The sequence below is a fragment of the Bubalus kerabau genome, chromosome 6 (genome assembly GCF_029407905.1).
Source record: "Bubalus kerabau isolate K-KA32 ecotype Philippines breed swamp buffalo chromosome 6, PCC_UOA_SB_1v2, whole genome shotgun sequence".
NCBI lineage: Eukaryota > Metazoa > Chordata > Mammalia > Artiodactyla > Bovidae > Bubalus > Bubalus kerabau.
In genome coordinates this window covers 86,593,787-86,618,348 of record NC_073629.1, presented here as the reverse complement: position 1 = coordinate 86,618,348, position 24,562 = coordinate 86,593,787, and the positions used below count along the sequence as shown (strand labels likewise).

General features: G+C 35.8%; 1 protein-coding gene across 4 annotated transcripts in view; it reads left to right on the top strand.

The window, feature by feature from the left end:
* HOOK1 (hook microtubule tethering protein 1) overlaps nucleotides 1–24,562 on the top strand; it is a 73,644-nt gene that overhangs the window by 30,624 nt on the left and 18,458 nt on the right. For all 4 annotated transcript variants that reach the window (XM_055585677.1, XM_055585678.1, XM_055585679.1 and 1 more), the window contains 6 exons: nucleotides 2,221–2,387; nucleotides 9,778–9,918; nucleotides 11,010–11,211; nucleotides 12,239–12,349; nucleotides 23,640–23,727; nucleotides 23,812–23,872. In XM_055585677.1, the coding sequence (XP_055441652.1) occupies nucleotides 2,221–2,387; nucleotides 9,778–9,918; nucleotides 11,010–11,211; nucleotides 12,239–12,349; nucleotides 23,640–23,727; nucleotides 23,812–23,872 (770 nt within the window). The remainder of the gene's footprint in view (nucleotides 1–2,220; nucleotides 2,388–9,777; nucleotides 9,919–11,009; nucleotides 11,212–12,238; nucleotides 12,350–23,639; nucleotides 23,728–23,811; nucleotides 23,873–24,562) is intronic.

Below are 24,562 nucleotides of genomic sequence, written 5' to 3'. Positions count from 1 at the left end.
AAAGGGACAGAGGCAGGTACAGAGTGAGCCTAAACAAAATATCACCATGGCATCTTGTTAAAAGATACCTAGAACCACCTCTGGACATTCTAAGTCACTCATCCGGGGTGGCTCTGGAACGACTATGTGAAATACATGGTTAGGAACAGGGTTGGTTTCCCACTAGATATTGAAAACTAAGTTTGCCCTTGCTCTTCTCCCTTCTTCAGGGGATTCCTATCCAGTTTGAAGACAAGGTATCGTTTCTACTCTGCCAGTCTTGTAACAGCCCCCACCCTCAAGCTAATAAGAGAGACTCTTTTCTCGCGCCCCCCAATAGCATAATTTCATCAAAGCACCACATTTTCTGTCCTATAATTGTTTACATTTCTTCTGTGGGGATCTTAAAGGGTGCAACCTCCATTGTTTTTTGTATCCTAATAGCAGGATTGTATTACATGACAGATAATAGTCACTAAACTGCTTATATGACAAGGATGGATGCATGCATTGTATTTAGGAAGAAAAACTGTTTCCTCTTTGGCAATGGTTTTTTAGATTTTGTTTTACTCATTTGGAGGACAGTGTTTGTAACTTGCCTATACTGTATTTAAGACTATGTAATATAACTTGATTTTTTAAAAAAGATTATTTATTTATTTTTGGCTGTTCTAGGTCTTTGTTACTGTGCATGGGCTTTCGCTTGTTCTGGTGATCAAGAGCTACTTTTTGTTGCAGTGAGAGGGCTTCTCATTGTGGTAGCTTCTCTTGTTGTGGAGCACAGGCTCAGTAATTGTGGTTCTTGGGCTTAGGTGCCCCGTGGCATGTGGAATCTTCCTGGATGAGGAATCAAACCCATGACCCCTGCATTCACAGGTGATTCTTAACCACCAGACCACCAGGAAGTCCCTATAACTTGATTTTAATTTGCTGTTATTAGCTCGGTATATCAATATATAGTCCCACTCACGTAACTAGACTGCATTGATTACACCTTTTGAAACTATAAATAGCAAACTTGTGCAGTAATATGTTGTGAAAGTGAAAGTCACTCAGTTGTGTCTGACTCTTTGTGACCCCATGGACTGACTACACGTCCATGGAATTCTCCAGGCCAGAATACTGGAGTGGGTAGCCGTTCCCTTCTCCAGGGGATCTTCCCAATGCAGGGATTGAGCCAAGGTCTCCCTCATTGCAGGCAGATTCTTTACCAGCTGAGCCACTAGGGAAGCCTAATAACTTACAATGTATTGTAAGTTATGATAAGTCAGCCTTTTTCAAACTAATCTTAGTAAAATCCCATGTAGATGTCTGGTCTTATAAAGAAAGAAAGGAAAGAAAGATAGCGCTAAGTCATGTCCAACTCTTGGGATCCCACAAACTGTAGCCTGCCAGGCTCCTCTGTGGAATTCTCCAGGCAAGGATACTGGAGTGGGTTGCCATTTCCTTCTCCAGGGGATCTTCCTGACCCAGGAATTGAACCCAGGTCTCCTGCATTGCAGGCAGATGCTTTACCGACTGAGTTACTCAGGAAGCATGTCTTATAAAAGGTTGCAGCCTTATCTCTAAATGTTTAAAGATATTTTTAAATGAAAAAGAAGTAGAACTAAGGGAGCAAATAATGCTTGTTAACATAAATAGGTAAGTAAAATTAAAAATGTATCAAGTACTGGTATTTATGTCATTCTAAAGTTATATGTTTATATCCATTAAATCTTAAGCAAATAGTTTCAGTGTGCAATTGGGTTCAGTTTTTTGCTGCTGATTCACTAACCAAATAATGTGGTTATCCCCTGAAGATACATGTGAATCTGATAATTTTCTACTATGAACCTAAAATGGTAATTTTGTGCATATTTGTTTGTACCTCAGTTTACTGGGTAACAGCATCCTGAAAATACATTTATACCTAAAAGGGAAACATTATTTTTTTGAAGTACATAGGTGCATAAAATTTTTAGAGACTTAGAAACAATTTCTTCTCTGACCTAAAGCAAGCATGAAGTTTGGAAGGTATTCTGCTTTATATGTGTTAACTTTCTTTTCTCTGTATTAATAAAATTAGTTTTATTTCTTCTGATCCAAACCTAGACCCAGAATTCCAGAGCTAAAAGGATCTTTAAGAATTTATCTAGTCTGATTGACCAGGCTGGTTAATGGCTTGGTCAGATTTAGAATCTAGAACTCCACTCTAAACTCTTATTTGCTACTGATGCTTATGTTTGTGTTTTTGTTTTTTAGGTGACAGCACTTCAAGATGAAAAGAATTCACTAGTTTCTGAGAATGAGATGATGAATGAAAAACTTGACCAGTTGGATGGATCTTTTGATGATCCAAATACAATGGTTGCAAAAAAATATTTTCATGCACAGTTGCAACTAGAACAATTACAGGAAGAAAACTTCAGGTAGCATTTTTAGTAGAAATCATTCTATACATAAAAATCATAATAGCAACAACTGATGATTAAGCATTACAACGCATGTTTAGAATACTAAGTGGATGAAAATACTGTCTAGTGTAAGTGGTTCCTGTCCTCGTAGGGCTAACAATCCAGTTAAGCAAGTGGGATACATATATAAAAAGCAAAACAATTCAAAATAATGTGTGATGAGGGCCAAACAAAAGCCATAGGCAAGTCTACGAGGAATTAAAAGAATGATTGCTGAAGCCTGGGCAGAAGAGAAATTTTTGCATAGAAGAGGGAACTTGATAATTGGAAGAAATATATAAGTCTCACACTAAAAGGATGCTTTTCATATCAACTTTTATATTTATTCCTTTGGAAAAAAAAGTGTACATCTAACCTTTGATAAACATTATCTTTTTGTGTGCTTACCCCTGAGCCCTGCAGTGTAAGGCCCTGATAAATAGGCACTCCAGTTGTACTGTATGTGTTTTTTTGTTACTTTATTTTGGTATGATTTCAAACTTACTGAAAAAAGTTGCAAGAATAGGATAGGGAGTTTGTGTATATTTCTCATTCAGATTAGACATTTGTTTTACAGTTCTATTCATTTGCTTTAGCAGTCTCTTTACATAGTCACATGTGTATATATGTTTTGTTTTTTTAACCATTTGAGAATAAACTGGAGGCATACTGCTTTACCCCTATGTACTTCAGTGTGTATTTCCTAAGAACAAAGATATTCTCTTATAAACCGCAGCATAGTGATCAAAATTAGTGAATTGGTCTTTGAAACAAATCATTATCTAATCTATAGATCATATGCAGATTCTATCAGCTATCTCAGTATCCTTAAAACTTAAGTTTTTTCTTGTTTCAGAATCTAATCCAGGATCGTGCTTTGCATTTAGAAATTGATTCTTACTCAACGGACTATAATTCCATTACTATCGTCATTTATTTTTGTTTAAATTGTCCCAGATTTGACCACTGAGAAGCCTTTCTATTAGCCATGTGTCTTTACAATATGTTGCTATCCTTTTTTGAGTATTTTCTTCTTTCTGGCACAACAAAATGTTCCAGACTCTTAATTGTTCTTCCTCCACTCTAGATCAACCATTTCTCCAAGAAGTCCTGATTCCTTTTAATGGAGAATATTATTCTCCACTAAAAAGAGAGATCTATGGTCTAGATGAATATTTCTGTCTAGATTTATTCTCCGCTAAAAACAAAGGTCTATGGTCTCAGTTCAGTTCAGTCACTCAGCCATGTCTGATTCTTTGTGATCCCACCGACTGCAGCACGCCAGGCTTCCCTGTCCATAACCAACTCCCGGAGCTCACTCAAACTCATGTCCATCAAGTGAGTGATGCTATCCAACCATCTCATCCTCTGTCATCCCCCTCTCCTGCCTTCAGTCTTTTCCAGTGAGTCAGTTCTTCACATCAGGTGGCCAAAGTATTGGAGTTTTAGCTTTAGCATTAGTCCTTCCAATGAATATTCAGGGCAGATATCTTTTAGGATGGACTGGTTGGATCTCCTTGCAGTCCAAGGAACTCTCATGAGTCTTCTCCAACACCACTGTTCAAAAGCATCAGTTCTTCAGCACTCGGCTTTCTTTATAGTCCAACTCTCACATCCATACATGACTACTGGAAAACCATAGCTTTGACTAGATGGACCTTTGTTGGCAAAGTAATGTCTCTGCTTTTTAATATGCTGTCTAAGTTGATCATGGCTTTTCTTCCAAGGATGATCTAAATGAGTTTTTCTGTCATTGCTTCTGGGCCACCTTGATGTACAAAGCTAGGAAATACACTTGTACAGGTTCATACCAGTCCATGTTTGCACACACATGTCTATGCATATATCTATTTATTTTTATAGTGAACAGTGAATTCATATTATCATTTTCCATTTCAGTCCAGTGACTTCAGGGTACATTCTGATTTTCTGCATAATTTTCATATTGTAACTCCCTTCTCCAACATTGAGAAACCTGACTTCCATTTTCCTCAGCAGATTTATTCATTTACTCAATCCCAAAACACATTTGAAGTAAGAATTGCTAATCCATGCCTTCTATAAAAAGGTAACACTACAGTGCAAACTAATGCTATACTTCAGTATGTTTACAGTTCTTTTTTCAAGATAACGTTTACATACCATGAGTTCAGTGAATTGCACTGTTTGGCATCTTTTACTAAAAGCATACATTTGTGTAACTCACATTTTTATCATTTGATAAATCATTTCTGTCACTACAGAAAGTTCCCCTATGTCCCGTCCCAGATAACCCCTATGTCCCAGAGACTCTTCTGATTATTTTCCAGTATAGAATGTTTTCTCTGATCTAGAACTTCTTAGAAATTGTAATATGAATTCTTTGGTGACTGGCTTCTTTTGCTCAGCATATTTGTGAAATCTACCGATGTTGCTGAATATATCAGTTCATTTTTTTTTATTGCTGAGTAGTATTCTGCTAAATGGAATTATTGCACATTGTAACACATTTTGCTTATTCATTTTCCTTTAGATGGTCATTTGAGTTTCCAGATTTTGGCTAATATAAATAAAATGGATATGAACATGGGAATATAAAACTTTTGTGAACATATTTATTCATTTCTCATTGGCAATTACATAGAGTGGCATTGCTGAGTCACACATTTTGTTTGTGTTACATTTAAAAGACACCAGCAGACCATTTCCCAAAGTGGTCATATTGTTTTACATCCCCACCAGCAGTGCTTGCTGCTGGTTGCTCTAGTTACTCTGCCTGTATAATGTAAGTTGGCCTTATCAGTCTTCTTCATTTTAGTTATTCCAGGGAATGGGTTAAGAGCGTTGAACTGTGGCTTTAATATGCATTTTCCTGATAACTGATTATAATGGTGGTAAGCACCTTTTCATGTGCTTTTTTTTGCACTATATTTTACTATATGAATTGTCTCTCTACATTGTTAGCCTATTTTTAAATTGGGTTGTTTGTCTTTATTACTGAGTTGTAAGAGTTTAAAAAATATATATTGTGGTTATAGAATCTTTGTCAGATATGCATGTAATAATAATTCATCTTTTCTGTAGCTTGCCACTTCATTTTCAAATGGTATCTATCAGGAATTAAAGTTCTTAGATGAAGTCTGATTTATCAGTATTTTTTAGATTAGTGCTTTTTATGTACTGTCCAAGAAATCTGTCTACTCCCTAGTCATGAAAATACTCTAGTATTTCCTTCTAGAACCTTTATATTTAGTGTTCTGGGGAAATGAAAAATAAAACCTGTTTTTTAGCATAAAAAAAAAAAGAACCTTTATAGTTTTATTTTTCACAGTTAGGTCTGTGATCCATCTTGAATTGACTTTTTTGAAAATAGTGTGATATGCGGGTGTCAGACTTTACTTTTATTTCCCTTATGTGTATCCAGTTGTTCCAGTATCATCAGGTGAAAAGATTTTTATTTTACTCCATCAAAGTGCTTTGGCACCTTTGTGAAAAATGATATAGCCATAAAATTTGGGTGATTTTCTGTATTCAGTTCCTTCCTACTGATGAATTTGTCTGTCTTTAGCCCATAAGACTTGATCTTGACTACTGTAGCTCTAGAGTAAGTCATTTAAAATCAGGTAGTGTGAATATGCCAACTCTTTCTTCTCAAAATATGTTTTTGACTCTTCTGTCTTTTTGCTTTTTTGGTCAGTTTCTCTTAAAAACCTTTTGTGATTATGACTTCAAGTTGTATATGATTGATTCCTTAACCATATTGAGAATTTCTGTTTTATGAATTTAGTATCTTTGTCTATTTGTCTTTAATTTCTCTAGCAATGTTGTATTGTTTCCAGCATAGTGTTGTGTGTGTCTTCTGTTCATTTCATTCTCAAATATTTAATTTTTTGCTATTACAAACACAGTTACAAAAATTATTCTGAAAAGTTGCTGCTAATATATAGATACACAGTTGATTTTTATATGTTGAAACTTTTATATCTTGAATCTTAATGTCTTGCATTTGAAAACTTGTATGTTTTGCAAAGTTTCCTCTTTTTTTTGTTCAAACAACTTTATTTATTTTATTTTTTGGCCACACTGCTCAGCATGCAGGATCTTGATTCTCTGACCAGGGTCCAGTCCTGTGCTCCTGCAGTGGAAGTGCAAAGTCTTAACCACTGGACCACCAGGGAAGCCCTGCAAAGTTTTTTAATTCACTTACTGATTCTAGTAGTTTGTTTTGGTAAAAAAATCCTAAGGAATCTGCAGTCATCTATTAATAGATCTTTACCTCTTCCTTTTATTATTTCTGCCTTGTCTTTATTTTCCTTGCTTTGAACAGGCGCAAACATCTTGCTGTGTTCTGAGTCTTGGGGAGAAAATGTCCAATTAAGTACTGTCAAGTATGAAGCTAGCTAAGTAGTTTTTTTATGTTTATTTGTTTATTTCTGGCTGTGCTGGGTCTTTGCTATTGTGTGGGCTTTCTCTAGTTGTGGAGAGTCGGCAGCACTCTCTAGTTGTGGTAGTTGTGGAGAGTGGCGGATATGCTCTGGTTGTGTACCAGCTTCTCATTGCAGTGTCTTGTTTTAGAGCACGGGATCTAGGCACACAGATCGGAAGTTGCAGCACGTGGTCTCTAGAGCACAGGGCCAACAGTCATGGCACATGGGCTTAGTTACTCTGCTGCATGTAGGGTCTTCCTGGACCGGGAATCAAACTTGTGTCCCCTGCATTAGCAGGCAGATTCTTTACCACTGAGCCACCAGGGAAGCCTGCTGTAGAGTTTTTAAATGGGCTTTTTATCAGATTGAAAGAGTTCTCCTTTATTTCTGCTTTGCTAAGAGTTTTTATCACTTATCAGTGTTGATTTTTGTCTTAGGACTTCTATGCTTCTTGAAAAAAGATGGTTTGGTTTTTCTTTTTTATTCTTTTAATACGATTAATTTTTGAATGTTAAAAAAATTTGTATTCCAGAGAAAAACCACCTTGGTCATATTTTCTTATCTTACGCACATATGACTCGATTTGATGTGTTGATATTTTGAAAGTATTTTTGTGTCTTGTCTTTGTAATAGATACTGGTCTATAACTTTTTTCTCTTGTAATGTCTTTCAGGTTTTGTTCTGCTAGTCTCATAGAATAATTGGGAAATACTCTCTCCTCCTCTATTTTCTGAAAGAGTTTATGTAAGAATGACATTATTTCTTCCTTCAATATTTGATAGAATTAATCAGTAAAACAATTGGATCTGTGGTTTTCTTTGTGAAAGGGCTTTTAATGACACATGTAATTTATTTAATGGTTCATAGGCTTTTCAGATTTTGTTTCACATTATGTCAGTTTCCTAAATTGTTTTTTTCAAGGTATATATTTATTTGATTTAAGTTGTTTAATTTATTGGCATGAAGTTTTTCATAATATTCTATTTATGGTCCCTTTAATGATTATAGGAGCTGTAATGGTGTTTCCTTTTTCATTCTTGATGTTGGTAATTTGTGTTTTCTTTCATTTTTCTTGGTCACCCTTGCTTGAGGTTCATCAATTTTATTAATCTTACACCCTTTATTAATCGAACAGCCTTTATTAGTTTCCCATAGTGTGAGTTTTAGATCTCTGTTCTTTATTCCTTTCCTTTTACTTACTTTGGATTTGATTTGCTCTTCTTTTTCTAGCCTCCTAAAGTTAGATGATTGATTTTAAGCATTTCTTTATTTCTATTATAAGCCTTTAAAACTGTAAATTTCTCTTTAAGCACTGGTTTAGCTGTGTCCCTAAAATTTGATTGATTGCGTTTCTGTTATTATTCAGTTCAAAATATTTTCTAATTTCCTCTCTGATTTCTTCTCTGACTCAGGAATCATTTAGAAATTTATTTTTAAATTTGCAAATATTTAAGGCTTTTCTCCAAACTTCTCATTGTGACTGATTCCTAATTTAATTTCCTCGTGGTTAGAGAATATAGTCCATAAGACTTCATTCTTTTTAATATTTATGATACCTATTGATCATCACATTTTATTGCAGTGAATATTCCATGTGTACTTGCAAAGGATGTGTATTCTGTAATTTTTTACTGACATGTTTCACAAATATTTATTATATCAAGCTAATTAGTAGGGTTATTCAGATTTCTTCTGTATTTGACATTTTTGGTTAGTTCTTTCATTTATTGGGAGACTGATGTTAACATTCTTGACAATAATTATGGATTTGTAGATCTCTGATTTTGTCAGTTTTTGCTTCATCTGTTTTAAAATTTTGTTTTTAGTTACATATAATTTTTTGATATGTCTTTCTGATGGCTTGACCCTGTTATAATTGTGAAGTATCTATACCTTTGGTAATACTTTTTGTATTAAACCATTTTTTTGATGTTAAGATGAATACCCCAGTTTTCTTTGCTTATTATTTGCATGATACTTACTTCATCTTTTTACTTTTAACCTATTGTGTTTTGATATTTAAAATGTTTCTTATAACTAGTATATATTTGAGCCTTGCTTTTTTATCCGTCTGATAGTCTCTGCCTTTTTAATTGATGTGTTTAGTCCTTTTGCCCTTTACATAATTTTTGATATGGTTGTGCTTAGGGTCTATCAGTTTGCTGTTTTTCATTTGTCATATCTGTTTTTGTATTTATTTTTATTTTCTACATTATTGTCAGCTGATCAAGTACTTTTTAAATATTTTTATCACTATATAGTCATTTTAGTTTTTGTTGTTGCTTTTGGGTTCAAAGTATTTATTCTTTATCACAGTCTATACTTGGAGTTCATATTTCACCACTTTATGTACTATGTACATTTTTGGGTAACTTTATATGGTTTCTCTTTTTTTTTTGAAATTAAAATTCCTATTTCAACTAGAGAACCAGGCTCAGTGTTTCAGAGTGATAATGAAAATTCAGAACATTACTGGCTTATCAGTTCTTACAAGTAACCACACTAATGCAAGATGTTAATAATAAGGGAAACTGGGGAATGAGACAACCATGAGAAAATATACAGGAACTTTGTACTTTCTGTTCAGTTTTTCTGAAAAAAAAAAAAAAAAAAGTCTACTAATTTTTTTAAGTAAAAAAAATCATTTGACCATAAATGTTAAGAGTTTACTTTTGGACTTCTAATTGTCATTGATCCATATGTCTAGCTTTATGGTAGTATGATAGTATCATGATTACTGTAGCTTTGTAGTAACTTTTAAAATTGGAAAGTATGAGTTCTCCAACTTTTTTTAAGCTATTGTTTTAAAACTAAGGACTAGAAAGTAGCTTATTCCTTTAGTTTTTCCTTTTTTGAATGTGAAATCAAACATTTTAGAAGTTAGTTTTGCTAAGCTCATATCTCAGTGAAAAAACAAATAATGGAAATTACATTATAAATATTTGTTTTCTTTATGCAAGGCTTGAAGCTGCAAAAGATGATTACCGTGTTCACTGTGAAGAACTTGAAAAGCAATTAATTGAATTTCAACATAGGAATGATGAATTGACTAGTCTTGCTGAGGAAACAAGAGCCCTGAAAGATGAAATAGATGTTCTTAGGTATGGCATGTCTAAATATAATTATGTCACTTCTCATTTTGGTATTCTATATTTTAATTAAGGAATCTTACAGTTATACCTGTGTATCAAGTATTGATCAATTTTTATCCAAGTTCCTAGTCGTTACTTCTTTTATGTTAGTTGATAGTTATGTGAAGTTTTAGGATAATATTTGATTCCTATTAGGACAGATTTTCATATTGGAACCGTAAACCTTTTTCTTATTTCTGATTAAAGAAGACGATACCTTTTTCTTAAAAATTTGTAAGCTGTTACTTTTAGATACATTTGACTTGACCTTCTTGTACTTACTAGTACATCTTGTGAAATTTTTGTGTAAGAAATGTATTCTCACAAACCATATTTTGACATTTGATAAAATATAGACAAGAATCCTAGCATTTATTTCAAGATTATCCCAGGTTCTCTTATTGTCTTTGACAGTACAAAGTTTATAATGAGCTTTGCCTGCAAAATGTTAAGCAAAGAATCTGTTTAAATGATTTTTTATGTTAATTTTTCTTAATTAACCATTTCTTACAGTTTTTAATGTTCATTTAAAACAAAATCTTTATAAGCATTAATTTTAACCTTCACGTGATATTGAAGTGATTCTGTTTATTTATTTTTTCTCCGTCCCATTTGTCAGGTGTGCACAACTCTAAAGGGAAGTGCTTTGCCAAACAAATTATAAATTCGGTCAACTTACTGAATATATCAAATACTTAAAACAAACTACATTAGATTTATGCACATAGCACAACTGGCCTGTGAGCTAAAATGCAGCTCAGAATTGTTCAGCTGTATTTACAAAACCATTCTTTTTTTATACATTGTTGTGATATATAGAATAGTTCAATAATACAGTGTGTCAAATTTTGAGCATTTTATTTTGATGACTTTATAACAGAAGGGTTGAACTTTTTGAGCCCGTTTCCAGATTTCTCACAAAATTAATGATTTCTTTTCTCTGTCCCTCTCATTTTTTTGACCAGTTGATAGTTCATTTGGAAGACTCGTTTTACAGCCAGAATAACACTGTTATGTGCATTTACTTGTTTTTACATAGTAATGTTTAATCTTTGTTATAGGGCTACCTCTGATAAAGCAAATAAACTGGAGTCTACAGTTGAGATATATCGTCAGAAGCTACAAGATCTGAATGACCTTCGCAAGCAGGTGAAAACTTTACAGGAAACAAACATGATGTACATGCATAATACAGTCAGCTTAGAAGAGGAATTAAAGAAGGCAAATGCTGCACGCACACAATTAGAAACATACAAGAGACAGGTAAGAAAATATCTAATTTTTTTTAATCAATAAGATTGAAAGAGTATAACTTTTCACTCCTTAAGAAGGATGTAGCAGTGAATAAGCACTGTGCTGTGCTGTGCTGTGCTTAGTTTACTCAGTTGTGTCTGACTCTGCAATCCCATGGCTGTGTAGCTTGCCAGGCTCCTCTGTCTATTGGGATTCTCCAGGCAAGAATACTGGAGTGGGTTGCTATGCCCTCCTCCAGGGGATCTTCCCAACCCAGGAATAGAACCCACGTCTCACACATTGCAGATGGATTATTTACCATCTGAGCCACCAGGGAAGCCCAAAAATACTGGAGTGGGTAGTCTATTCCTTCTCCAGGGAAACTTCCCGATCCAGGAATAGAACTGGGGTCTCCTGCATTTCGGGTGGATTCTTTACCTGCTGAGCTACCCAGGAAGCCCCAGATACTCACTACTTGTAGTCAGTTGTGTACTTATTTTCACATGTATCTTCTATCTGTAATTTTAATTCAAGAGTTGATCATTGAGTTTGTGTTTTCTAGGTCTTTTGGACTTCCCTGATAGCTTAGTTGGTAAAGAATCCATCTGCAGTGCAGGAGACCTCGGTTTGATTCCTGGATCAGGAAGATCTGCTGGAGAAGGGATAAACCACCCACTCCAGTATTATTGGGCTTCCCTTGTGGCATTTTTATTGGCTTCTGAGCTTGTATACTTTGGGAATATTTTATTGTTTCATTAACATTTCTGATAACCAGGGATAAATACCTAGAGAATGGAGTTATAACCTAAAATATTCTCTTTTGTTATTTATCAAACACCCTAGAGAAACAGTAGAAGACTTATTTATGTTTTTTTGCTAAATTATTATTTGTGTATTTTAAAATTTATTTTAATTTTTTATTTCCAGGCCATTTCCACGAATATTTAGAATTAGACTGTAATCTTACTATAAATTTTATTTCCAGTTCATTTATTGATCTCTGAAATGCTTTGAATATTATATACTCTTTATTTTCTACTTTTGTTTCTGATAAAAGGTTCAGGATCTTCATGTTAAACTTTCCTCTGAATCCAAAAGGGCAGACACACTAGCATTTGAAATGAAGCGGCTTGAAGAGAAACACGAAGCTTTACTTAAGGAAAAAGAGGTAAACATAAATATAATTGATGTGAAATATGTATGTCCTATTTTAGTTTTAATATTATCCTTGCTGTTTTAAGAATGGAAGTGATGTAACCAGTTCATCTTTCTCCAAATTGAAATTAGTGATGTAAAAGAAAGTCTTGTAGAAATTCTTTGTGCAGTTTTGTTGTTTTCTTGATATAATAAGATGAAGTCATGTCTTAGTGCATGTGTTCCAGCTCTAGACTGTCAATTCCTTGAAAGCAAGGACCATAGATGCAATTTTTAAAAGCTTTATTAGGATATAATTTACATATCATAAATTTCACCGATTTAAAAGGTATAGTTCAGTGGTGTTTAGTGTATTCAGAGTTGGAAACCATCATCATTTTTAGAATTCTGTCATTATTCCAAAGAGACCCTGTGCCTAATAGCAGTTATTCTGCATCTGGTCCCCTTTTCCCCAGCCTTAGCAACCATCATCTACTTGCTGTCTGTGAATTTGCCTGGTCTGTCCCAAATATATAACCATACACTTTATGACTTTTATGACTGGGTTCCATCATTTAGCATAATACTTTCAAGGTTTATCCGTGTTGCAGCATGTATCAGTACTACATTCATTTTTATTGCTGAGTAGTAATCCATCAGACTTTATTTTGGGGGGCTCCAAAACCATTGCAGATGGCGATTGCAGCCATGAAATTAAAAGACACTTACTCCTTGGAAGGAAAGTTATGACCAACCTAGATAGCATACCCTTATGGCAGAAAGTGAAGAGGAACTAAAAAGCCTCTTGATGAAAGTGAAAGTGGAGGGTGAAAAAGTTGGCTTAAAGCTCAACATTCAGAAAACGAAGATCATGGCATCCGGTCCCATCACTTCATGGAAAATAGATGGGGAAACAGTGGAAACAGTGTCAGACTTTATTTTTCTGGGCTCCAAAATGACTGCAGATGGTGACTGCAGCCATGAAATTAAAAGACGCTTACTCCTTGGAAGGAAAGTTATGACCAACCTAGATAGCATATTCAAAAGCAGAGACATTACTTTGCCAACAAAGGTTCATCTAGTCAAGGCTATGGTTTTTCCTGTGGTCATGTATGGATGTGAGAGTTGGACTGGGAAGAAGGCTGAGCGCCGAAGAATTGATGCTTTTGAACTGTGGTGTTGGAGAAGACTCTTGAGAGTCCCTTGGACTGCAAGGAGATCCAACCAGTCCATTCTGAAGGAGATCAGCCCTGGGATTTCTTTGGAAGGAATGATGCGAAAGCTGAAACTCCAGTACTTTGGCCACCTCATGCAAAGAGTTGACTCATTGGAAAAGACTCTGATGCTGGGAGGGATTGGGGGCAAGAGGAGAAGGGGATGACAGAGGATGAGTTGGCTGGATGACATCACTGACTCAGTGGACATGAGTTTGGGTAAACTGCGGGAGCTGGTGATGGACGGGGAGGCCTGGTGTGCTGCGATTCATGGGGTTGCAAAGAATCGGACACGACTGAGCAACTGAACTGAACTGAATTGAGTAATCCGTTATATGGATATACCCCATTTTATTTATCTGTTCATCAGTGGAAACAAAGTGCAATTGGGTTGTTTCCACATTTACCTATTAATTGAATAATATGGCTATGAACATTTTTTTTTTTTTTGCCAGTATATTGTTGCATCTTTTTTTTTACTGTACAATATTGTATTGGTTTTGCCATACATCAACATGCATCCACCACGGGTGTACACATGTTCCCCATCCTGAACCCCCCTCCCACCTCCCTCCCCATACCATCCCTCTGGGTCATCCTGTGCACCAGCCCCAAGCTTCCTATATCCTGCATCGAACCTGGACTGGTGATTCGTTTCTTATATGATATTATACATGTTTTAATGCCATTCTCCCAAATCATCCCCCCCTCCTCCTCTCCCACAGAGTCCAAAAGACTGTTCTATACATCTGTGTCTCTTTTGCTGTCTCGCATACAGGGTTGTCATTACCATCTTTCTAAATTCCATATATATGCGTTAGTAATCTGTATTGGGCTATGAACATTTATGTACAAGTTTTTATGTGGACACACGTCTTCATTTCTTGAATAGGTGTTGAGGAATGGTATTGCTGGGTCATATGGTAAGTGTTTAACTTTTTTTAAGAATTACCAGACTTTTCTAAAGTGGATGAACCATTTTTAATTCTCACTAGTAGTTTGTAAAAGATTCAAATTTCTCCCAACTCTTGTCAAATCATATTGAGTTTTAACTTTGGCTATCCTAGTAGATATGAAGTAGTATATCATTGTGGTTTTGATTTGTATTTCCCTAATGACAAATGATGTTGAACATCTTTTCATGAACTTATTGACCATTTCTGATTTTATTTCATTGAGAAATGCCCCTTCAAATTCTTTAGACCATATTTTATTTTTTATTTGCTTTTTTATTTTTGAATTCTAAGAGTTCTTTATATATTCTAGATACAAATCTCTTGTCAGATACATGGTTTGCAAATATTTTCTCCCATTCTGTGAGTCATCTTTGCACTTTTTAAATGGTGTGTGTGTGTGTGTTGCAGCAGAATAGTTTTTTATTTGATGAAAACAAAGTTATCTACTTTTTCTTTTGTGTTTTTTTGGTGGTGTTTCTATGACACCATTGGGTAACCTTAAGGTTATAAAGGTTTATTCCTCTGTTTTCTTTTAGGAATTTTATATTTTTAGCTCTTATATTTACTCTGTGATCAGTATTGAATCTATTTCTATGTGGTGTGAGATAGGTTTCTAACTTTCTTCCTTTGTGTTTAGATATTCATTTGTCCCAGCACCATTTTTTGACATGACTGTTCTTTCCCCCACTGAATATTCTTGATACTATTGTTAAAAATCAGTTGACATGGTCCTGTAATGATGGATATATTATACCTTTTTCAAAACTCATAAAAATGAAACAAAGAATGTACCCTAATGTAGACTTATGTCCTTTAGTTAATAATAGTATATCACTTTTGGCTTATCAGTTCTTACAAGTAGCCACACTAATGCAAGATGTTAATAATAAGGGAAACTGGGGAGTTGGTGAGGGGTGGGGATGATGGAATATATGGGAACTTTGTACTTTCTGTTCAGGTCTTTTTTAAAAAAAAAAAAACCTATTAATTTTTTTAAAGTAAAAAGAAAGCATTTGGCCATTGTATTTTCAGAAGAATTTGAAAATGCAGAACATATTATAGGAATAATGTACATTTATCCTATGATAATGCATCTGTGGCCAACGGCAAGAAAATTAAATGTCTCAGGACTGATATTCGTAAACTACTACTTTGTATTTTTATATCTGTTAGAATCAGCATTGAAGGTACCATTTAAAATAGAAATATATCCTATAAAAAGAACAATTTAGATAGCTTGAATCTATTTTGTCATTTTATTGGAATAATTCCTACCAGAAGCCTTTTGCTGTAATAGTTGATAGGATTATGGAATTTTAGTACTCTTTTTGAGTTTTCTGAGTGAAATCAGTAAAATAGTCACAGTCTTGAATATCAGATAAGAGAAGTATCATAAAAGTGGAGAGAATCTCAAAGATCAGATAAAAGAGAATTGAAAATCTAGGCATTTGATGTTTTCCTCAAATATTCCTTGTAACAATACAAAGAATAAATGAATAAAAGAAAAATAGGTTGCTATAGGTTCTTATCATGATGTAAGATGAAGACCACTTTTTAGGATAAATGCTTCAAAGATGATTTATCAGCATACTGTTTCATACTTTAATTATAATTAATAGTGTTTCAGTGAATTAATTCACTATTTTTCATTGCTTTTCTTTGGTGTTCCAGATTCATAATAGATTATATATATTTTAAATCAAATTATACTCTTTGATGTTAGACATTTATAAAGGATTTTTTTGAATTTCAAATGAATGACTTAAAACCCAGCTTTTGGAATGTAATGCATTTGTAGTTGAGCATTTAACTGTTAATTTTTAAGAGTCCCTCTCACTACCTTTGTATACTGCTATGAAATGATGTATGTTCTATATGTTTTCTAAACAGATAATAATTTTGAAAAGGAAATATTTTCATCAACACTGGAATACTTTGAAATTTTTTATTGTGCTTATTGGAATTGTTGATATATTTTATATATACTTTGTGAGACTGAGACCAGAGAAGTTGATTCTTATTCAGTTTACAGTAATAATAGGTTATTTCAGAATAATTAGATTTTTTCCTTTTCTCAAGGTAAAACTTCACATTAAAAAATTTTTTTCTATTAAAAAAAAAAAAAAAGCATTTGGCCACAAATGTTAGAGTTTATTTTCAGATTTTTAACTGTCATTGATATACATGTCTAATTTTATGGTAGTACCACACTGTCATGATTACTGAAGCTTTGTACTAAGTTGAAATTGGAAAGTATACTTGTTTGAAATAAGTTCTCCAACTTTTTCTTTGGAAAGCTATTGTTTTGGTTATTCTGGATCTTTAGCATTTCATACGAATATAAGGGTCAGATTATTGTTCCTGCAAAATAGCCAGATTGAAATATTGATAGAAATATCCTGAATCTGTTGATCAGTTTGGAAACCTGGCCACCTTAATAGCATTAAGTTTTCTGATCCATTAATATGTCATAACATTCCATATATTTAGGTCTTTAGTTTCTTTCAACAGTGTTTTATAGTTTTCATTTTATAAGATTCGTACCTTTTAAAACTGTTCATGAGTGTTTTATTCTTTCTGTCAGTGCTAACATATAGAAATACAATTTATTTTTTGACATTGATCTTATATTTTATTTACATCCTTGTTGGATTCCCTTAGTATTTCTAGTAGTTTTTAGTGAATTCTTTAGTATTTCTATACACAAAATCAGGACATCTGTAAATACAGATAGTTTTATTTCTTTTTTTGCATTCTGAATGTCTTAGTTCTTGTTAAATTGTCCTGTCTAGAACCTTCAGTACTTTGTTGAAAGAAATGGCAAGGTGAGAGTATCTTTCTCTTGTTTCCAATATTCGGAAGAAAGCATTCATTCTTTCACCATTATGTGTCTTATTAGTTGTAGATTTTATTTGTAGATGCCTTCTGTCAGGTTAAAGAAGTTTTAATTCCTAATTTATTCCATGTTTTTATCCTGAAAGGGTTCTGGATTTTGTCAACTTCTGTTTCTGGGTTAGTAGGATGACACATAGTTCTTGTCTTTTACTATATTAATGTCATGTATTACATTGATTTTTTTAAAATCTTAACCAGTTTGTGTTCTTAAGGTAAATTCTACTTAGTCATAGGGTATAATCACTTCTGTATGTTGCTTGATTTCAGTTTGCTGGTATTTTGTTGAGTGTTTTCCCATCTGTATTATAAGAGATATTGGTTGGTAGTTTTGTTTTGATGTCATTGCCTGGTTTAGGTGTCAAGGTGATATGATATAAAATGCATTGAGAAAATGTTCCTGCATTTTTGGTCTTAGCTCACTTAAAGTCTTTGTCTAGTATGTCCACCCACTAGTGTCATCTCATTGACTCTTTCTGTTAACTGTTCATTTTTTTCCCCCTGTGTAAGTATTTCTCTATTTCTTTGCATGTTTTGTTTTTTTGTTGTTGTTGAAAATATGACCTTTAAAATAATAATGTATTTCAACTCTGGAAATCAGATTTCCCCCCAACCTCAGGGTTTTTTGTTTTTGCTGGTTTTTTAGTGAGTCTTTCAGACTAATTCTATAAAGTTTTTCTTTCTTTGTAAAGTTTTTTTTTCTTTGTAATGTGGAGCCACTGCATTCTGTGCTCAGTAACCACTGAGATCAGTTAATGATTTGTCAGCTGTTTCCGTAGATCTCCCAATCTTTGCCAAAGGACTTAATGTGTGTTTATTTTGGAAAACATCTTCAGTTCTTAGGAAGTTTAAAACTCTGCCTTTGCCTTTATTTCCTGTTTGCACAGGGCTTCAAGTTTATCCAGAGCTGAGACATTGGGGTCCTCTCAGGTTATTTCTGGGCATGCACACAGCTCTGTACATAGTTGACCTCCTGGATCTACAGGAATATGTTAGGACTTTTTAATGTCCTCTATGGATATCTTAGTTTCATTGAGTTAGACAAGGCTGTGGTCCTAGTGTGATTAGATTGACTAGTTTTCTGTGAGTATGGTTTTAGTGTGTTTGCCCTCTGATGCCCTCTTGCAACACCTATCGTCTTACTTGGGTTTCTCTTACCTTGGGCGTGGGGTATCTCTTCACGGCTGCTCCAGCAAAGTGCAGCCGTTGCTCCTTACCTTGGATGAGGGGTATCTCCTCACCGCCGCCCTTCCTGACCTTCAATGTGGGATAGCTCCTCTAGGCCCTCCTGCACCCTCACAGCCAGGGCTCCGGGTAACTCCTCTCGTCACCGCCCCTGGCCTCGGGCGTGGGTTGCTCCTCCTGGCCGCTGCCTCTGGCCTCGGGCATGGGGGCATGGGGTAGCTCCTCCCAGCCGTCGCCCAGGTCAGTAGGTGCCCAATATGTTACTGGAGATCAGTGGAGAAATAACTCCAGAGAGAATGAAGGGATGGAGCCAAAGCAAAAAGAATACCCAGCTGTGTGACTGGTGATAGAAGCAAGGTCCGATGCTGTAAAGAACAGTATTGCATAGGAACCTGGAATGTCAGGTCCATGAATCAAGGCAAATTGGAAGTGGTCAAACAAGAGATGGCAAGAGTGAATGTCGACATTCTAGGAATCAGCGAACTAAAATGGACTGGAATGGGTGAATTTAACTCAGATGACCATTATATCTACTACTGCGGGCGGGAATCCCTCAGAAGAAATGGAGTAGCCATCATGGTCAACAAAAGAGTTCGAAATGCAGTACTTGGATGCAATCTCAAAAACGACAGAATGATCTCTGTTCGTTTCCAAGGCAAACCATTCAGTATCACAGTAATCCAAGTCTATGCCCCAACCAGTAACACTGAAGAAGCCGAAGTTGAACGGTTCTATGAAGACGTACAAGACCTTTTAGAACTAACACCCAAAAAAGATGTCCTTTTCATTATAGGAGACTGGAATGCAAAAGTAGAAAGTCAAGAAACACATGGAGAAACAGGCAAATTTGGCCTTGGAATATGGAATGAAGCAGGGCAAAGACTAATAGAGTTTTGCCAAGAAAATGCACTGGTCATAACAAACACCCTCTTCCAACAACACAAGAGAAGACTCTACACATGGACATCACCAGATGGTCAACACCGAAATCAGATTGATTATATGCTTTGCAACCAAAGATGGAGAAGCACTATACAGTCAGCAAAAACAAGACCAGGAGCTGACTGTGGCTCAGATCATGAACTCCTTATTGCCAAATTCAGACTTAAATTGAAGAAAATAGGGAAAACCACTAGACCATTCAGGTATGACCTAAATCAAATCCCTTATAATTTTACAGTGGAAGTGAGATATAGATTTAAGGGCCTAGATCTGATAGATAGAGTGCCTGATGAACTATAGAATGAGGTTCGTGACATTGTACAGGAGACAGGGATCAAGACCATTCCCATAGAAAAGAAATGCAAAAAAGCAAAATGGCTGTCTGGGGAGGCCTTACAAATAGCTGTGAAAAGAAGAGAAGCAAAAAGCAAAGGAGAAAAGGAAAGATATAAGCATCTGAATGCAGAGTTCCAAAGAATAGCAAGAAGAGATAAGAAAGCCTTCTTCAGCGATCAATGCAAAGAAATAGAGGAAAACAACAGAATGGGAAAGACTAGGGATCTCTTCAAGAAAATCAGAGATACCAAAGGAACATTTCATGCAAAGATGAGCTCGATAAAGGACAGAAATAGTACGGACCTAACAGAGGCAGAAGATATTAAGAAGAGGTGGCAAGAATACACAGAAGAACTGTACAAAAGGATCTGCACGACCCACATAATCACAATGGTGTGATCACTGACCTAGAGCCAGACATCCTGGAATGTGAAGTCAAGTGGGCCTTAGAAAGCATCACTATGAACAAAGCTAGTGGAGGTGATGGAATTCCAGTTGAGCTATTCCAAATCCTGAAGGATGATGCTGTGAAAGTGCTGCACTCAATATGCCAGCAAATTTGGAAGACTCAGCAGTGGCCACAGGACTGGAAAAGGTCAGTTTTCATTCCTATCCCAAAGAAAGGCAATGCCAAAGAATGCTCAAACTACCGCACAATTGCATTCATCTCACACACTAGTAAAGTAATGCTCAAAAATCTCCAAGCCAGGCTTCAGCAATATGTGAACCGTGAACTTCCTGATGTTCAAGCTGGTTTTAGAAAGGGCAGAGGAACCAGAGATCAAATTGCCAACATCTGCTGGATCATGGAAAAAGCAAGAGTTCCAGAAAAACATCTATTTCTGCTTTATTGACTATGCCAAAACCTTTGACTGTATGGATCACAATAAACTGTGGAAAATTCTGAAAGAGATGGGAATACCAGACCACCTGATCTGCCTCTTGAGAAATCTGTATGCAGGTCAGGAAGCAACAGTTAGAACTGGACATGAAACAACAGACTGGTTCCAAATAGGAAAAGGAGTACGTCAAGGCTGTATATTGTCACCCTGTGTATTTAACTTCTATGCAGAGTACATCATGAGAAACGCTGGACTGGAAGAAACACAAGCTGGAATCAAGATTGCCGGGAGAAATATCAGTAACCTCAGATATGCAGATGACACCACCCTTATGGCAGAAAGTGAAGAGGAACTCAAAAGCCTCTTGATGAAAGTGAAAGTGGAGAGTGAAAAAGTTGGCTTAAAGCTCAACATTCAGAAAATGAAGATCATGGCATCCAGTCCCACCACTTCATGGGAAATAGATGGGGAAACAGTGGAAACAGTGTCAGACTTTATTTTTCTGGGCTCCAAAATGACTGCAGATGGTGACTGCAGCCATGAAATTAAAAGATGCTTACTCTTTGGAAGGAAAGTTATGACTGACCTAGATGGCATATTCAAAAGCAGAGACATTACTTTGCCAACAAAGGTTCGTCTAGTCAAGGCTATGGTTTTTCCTGTGGTCATGTATGGATGTGAGAGTTGGACTGTGAAGAAGGCTGAGCACCGAAGAATTGATGCTTTTAAAGTGTGGTGTTGGAGAAGACTCTTGAGAGTCCCTTGGACTGCAAGGAGATCCAACCAGTCCATTCTGAAGGAGATCAGCCCTGGGATTTCTTTGGAAGGAATGATGCGAAAGCTGAAACTCCAGTACTTTGGCCACCTCATGCGAAGAGTTGACTCATTGGAAAAGACTCTGATGCTGGAGGGGACTGGGGGCAAGAGGAGAAGGGGACGACAGAGGATGAGTTGGCTGGATGGCATCACTGACTCGATGGACGTGAGTCTCAGTGAACTCTGGGAGTTGGTGATGGACAGGGAGGCCTGGCGTGCTGCAATTCATGGGGTTGCAAAGAGTCAGACACAACTGAGTGACTAATCTGATCTAATGGACCTAATAGGGTTTTATTTATTGATTTGAAGTATAGCAGCATTTAAAATACGATTTTATGTTACTTTTCAGGTTCTGGAAAACTCATTTATACCTGAGCCTTTTTTTCAGAGTGTAGAAATTTGTCATTTGACTGTCAGCTGTAAAATAAAAGGAGTTGAGTTTGGTGGCTCGGTCATGTACAACTTTTTGCAATCACATGCGGAGAAGGCAATGGTACCCCACTCCAGTACTCCTGCCTGGAAAATCCCATGGATGGAGGAGCCTGGTAGGCTGCAGTCCATGGGGTCACTAAGAGTTGGACACTACTGTGCGGCTTCACTTTCACTTTTCACTTTCATGCATTGGAGAAGGAAATGGCAACCCACTCCAGTGTTCTTGCCTGGAGAACCCCAGGGATGGGTGGGCTGCCGTCTCTGGGGTCGCACAGAGTCGGACACTACTGAAGCGACTTAGCAGCAGCAGCACTGGAGCACACCAGGCTTCCCTGTCTGTCACCCACTTCTGGAGCTTGTTCAAACTTATGTCCATTGAATCGGTGTTGCCATCCAACCGTTTCATCCTCTGTTGTCCCCTTCTCCTCCTGCCTTCAATATTTCCCAGGAACAGGGTCTTTTCCAGTGAGTTAGTTCTTCGTATCAGGTGGCCATAGTATGAGCTTCAGCTTCAGCATCAGTCCTTCCAATGAATATTCCAGCCTGATTTCCTTTAGGATGGACTGGTTGGATCTCCTTCCAGTTCAAGGGACTCTCAGGCATTTTCTCCCACACTCCAGTTCAAAAGCATCAATACTTCGGCACTCAGCCTGTCACAACCATACATGACTACTGGAAAAACCATAGCTTTGACTATATGGACCTTTGTCCATAAAATAATGTTTCTGTTTTTTAATATGCTGTCTAGGTTTGTCATAGCTTTTCTTCCAAGGAACAAGTGTCTTTTACTTTCGTGGCTGCAGTCACCATCTGCAGTGATTTTGGAGCCTGAAAAATAGTCTGTCTCTGTTTCCATTATTTCCCCATCTATTTGCATGAAGTGATGGGACTGGATGCCAGAATCTTCTCTTTTTGAATGTTGAGTTTTAAGCCAGCTTTTTCACGCTCCTCTTTCACCTTCACGAAGAGGCTCTTTAGTTCCTCTTTGCTTTCTGCCACAAGGGTGGTGTCATCGGCATATCTGAGGTTACTGTTATTTCTCCCGGCAATCTTGATTCCAGCTTGTGCTTCATCCAGTCCAGTAAAATAAAATGGCTAATGACATGGAGTCCTAGCATACTATCCCTGGGAGATAGTGGGTTTTCACAGATTCATACTTCCAATATGCTGTTTACAGTAATAGAAGGAAATAACAAGTCTCTCACATCTCTTATACACTGGACTGTATTCTAGATATTAGACAAACTTCTCCTCATTCACTACTCAGAACACCTTTTAGGGGCTTATGAATCAGTATCTGTATTTTGATGATAAAGATCTAAAGCCAAAGAGTCAGTAGCTTGCCTTAAATAATACAACTGGAAATAGTAAAACTGATTTCAAGCCACACTCTGTTTGCCTCCAGAGTCCATATGCTCTTACTACTCTAAAGTTAAATTTTGTACTCTGTTGTATAATACATTCATTTGGTTCAAAGATAAGCTATCTAGTGGGAAAATCACAAGCTTTGTGTTATATAAAGTCTTGTTATTTATGTGATTTACACAAGAGAAAATTACCCCTTAGCACTAAAACTAAAACGTTGTCTTTTTTAATTAAGTAGGGAGCAATTATCAGATTAACATATTAAGGTAAATTATCTTAAGTATAAAGTACATTGCTTTTGGGCAGAATTAAATATTTTGCTTATATAAATAATTCTTTTTTAGAGACTAATAGAACAGCGTGACACTCTGAAAGAAACAAATGAAGAGCTTCGATGTTCACAAGTACAACAGGATCACCTAAACCAAGCAGGTGGATTTTGTTGCATTTAGAAAAGGTTTTTTAATGTTAGATACTGAGATGTTAATCTATTTTTTCGTTGCTGATATTGTTTAGATGCATCTGCTACAAAAAGTTATGAGACTCTTGCTGCTGAGATTATGCCAGTGGAATATAGGTAAATTTGTCTTTATCAATTGACAACCCATACTTAATATTAGAAATGTGAATCTTTTCATAATTTTCTAAGCCTTTATTTTTCACTTTATGAGTCATAGAGCTTGAAAATACTTTGTCTCATCTGCTTATACTTTCTAAATCATATTGTTATTGCTACTATAGCAGTTTAAAAATTTACCAGAAATAAAATTTCACTTACTAGCTGAATAACATATTCTGGTTTTTTGTAATATGACCTTTATTGTGTAGAACTTATTTTTCTATCCTTAAACTCTTCGGTATCACTTTAAAATGACAGTTATTTAATGGATAGGAATTTCCTTTCTTAAACTCTGGAAAACCTTTTTAATACATAGTTTTCAGATTCCCAACAGTGAAACAAAGTAGGAGATGATCTGTCAATTGCAGGACTAGTAAGCCAGAGTTAAAATACACATTTTAAAGGTTCCTCTTGAACCAACTTTTATTTTGGTATTTTATTGCTGTGTTTACTTCTAGGTATTTGACTTACCTGGTATTTTTATGGTCTTCTTTTCCTTTTTGTGGCAACAGTTTTACTTATTAATTACTTCACATCCTACTCTTTATTTATTACTGAGATATAATTCATGCATTTACAAATGTGCAGTCTGGTACTTTTTAGTAGTCACAAGTTGTACAACCATCATCGCTATCTAATTCTAGAACA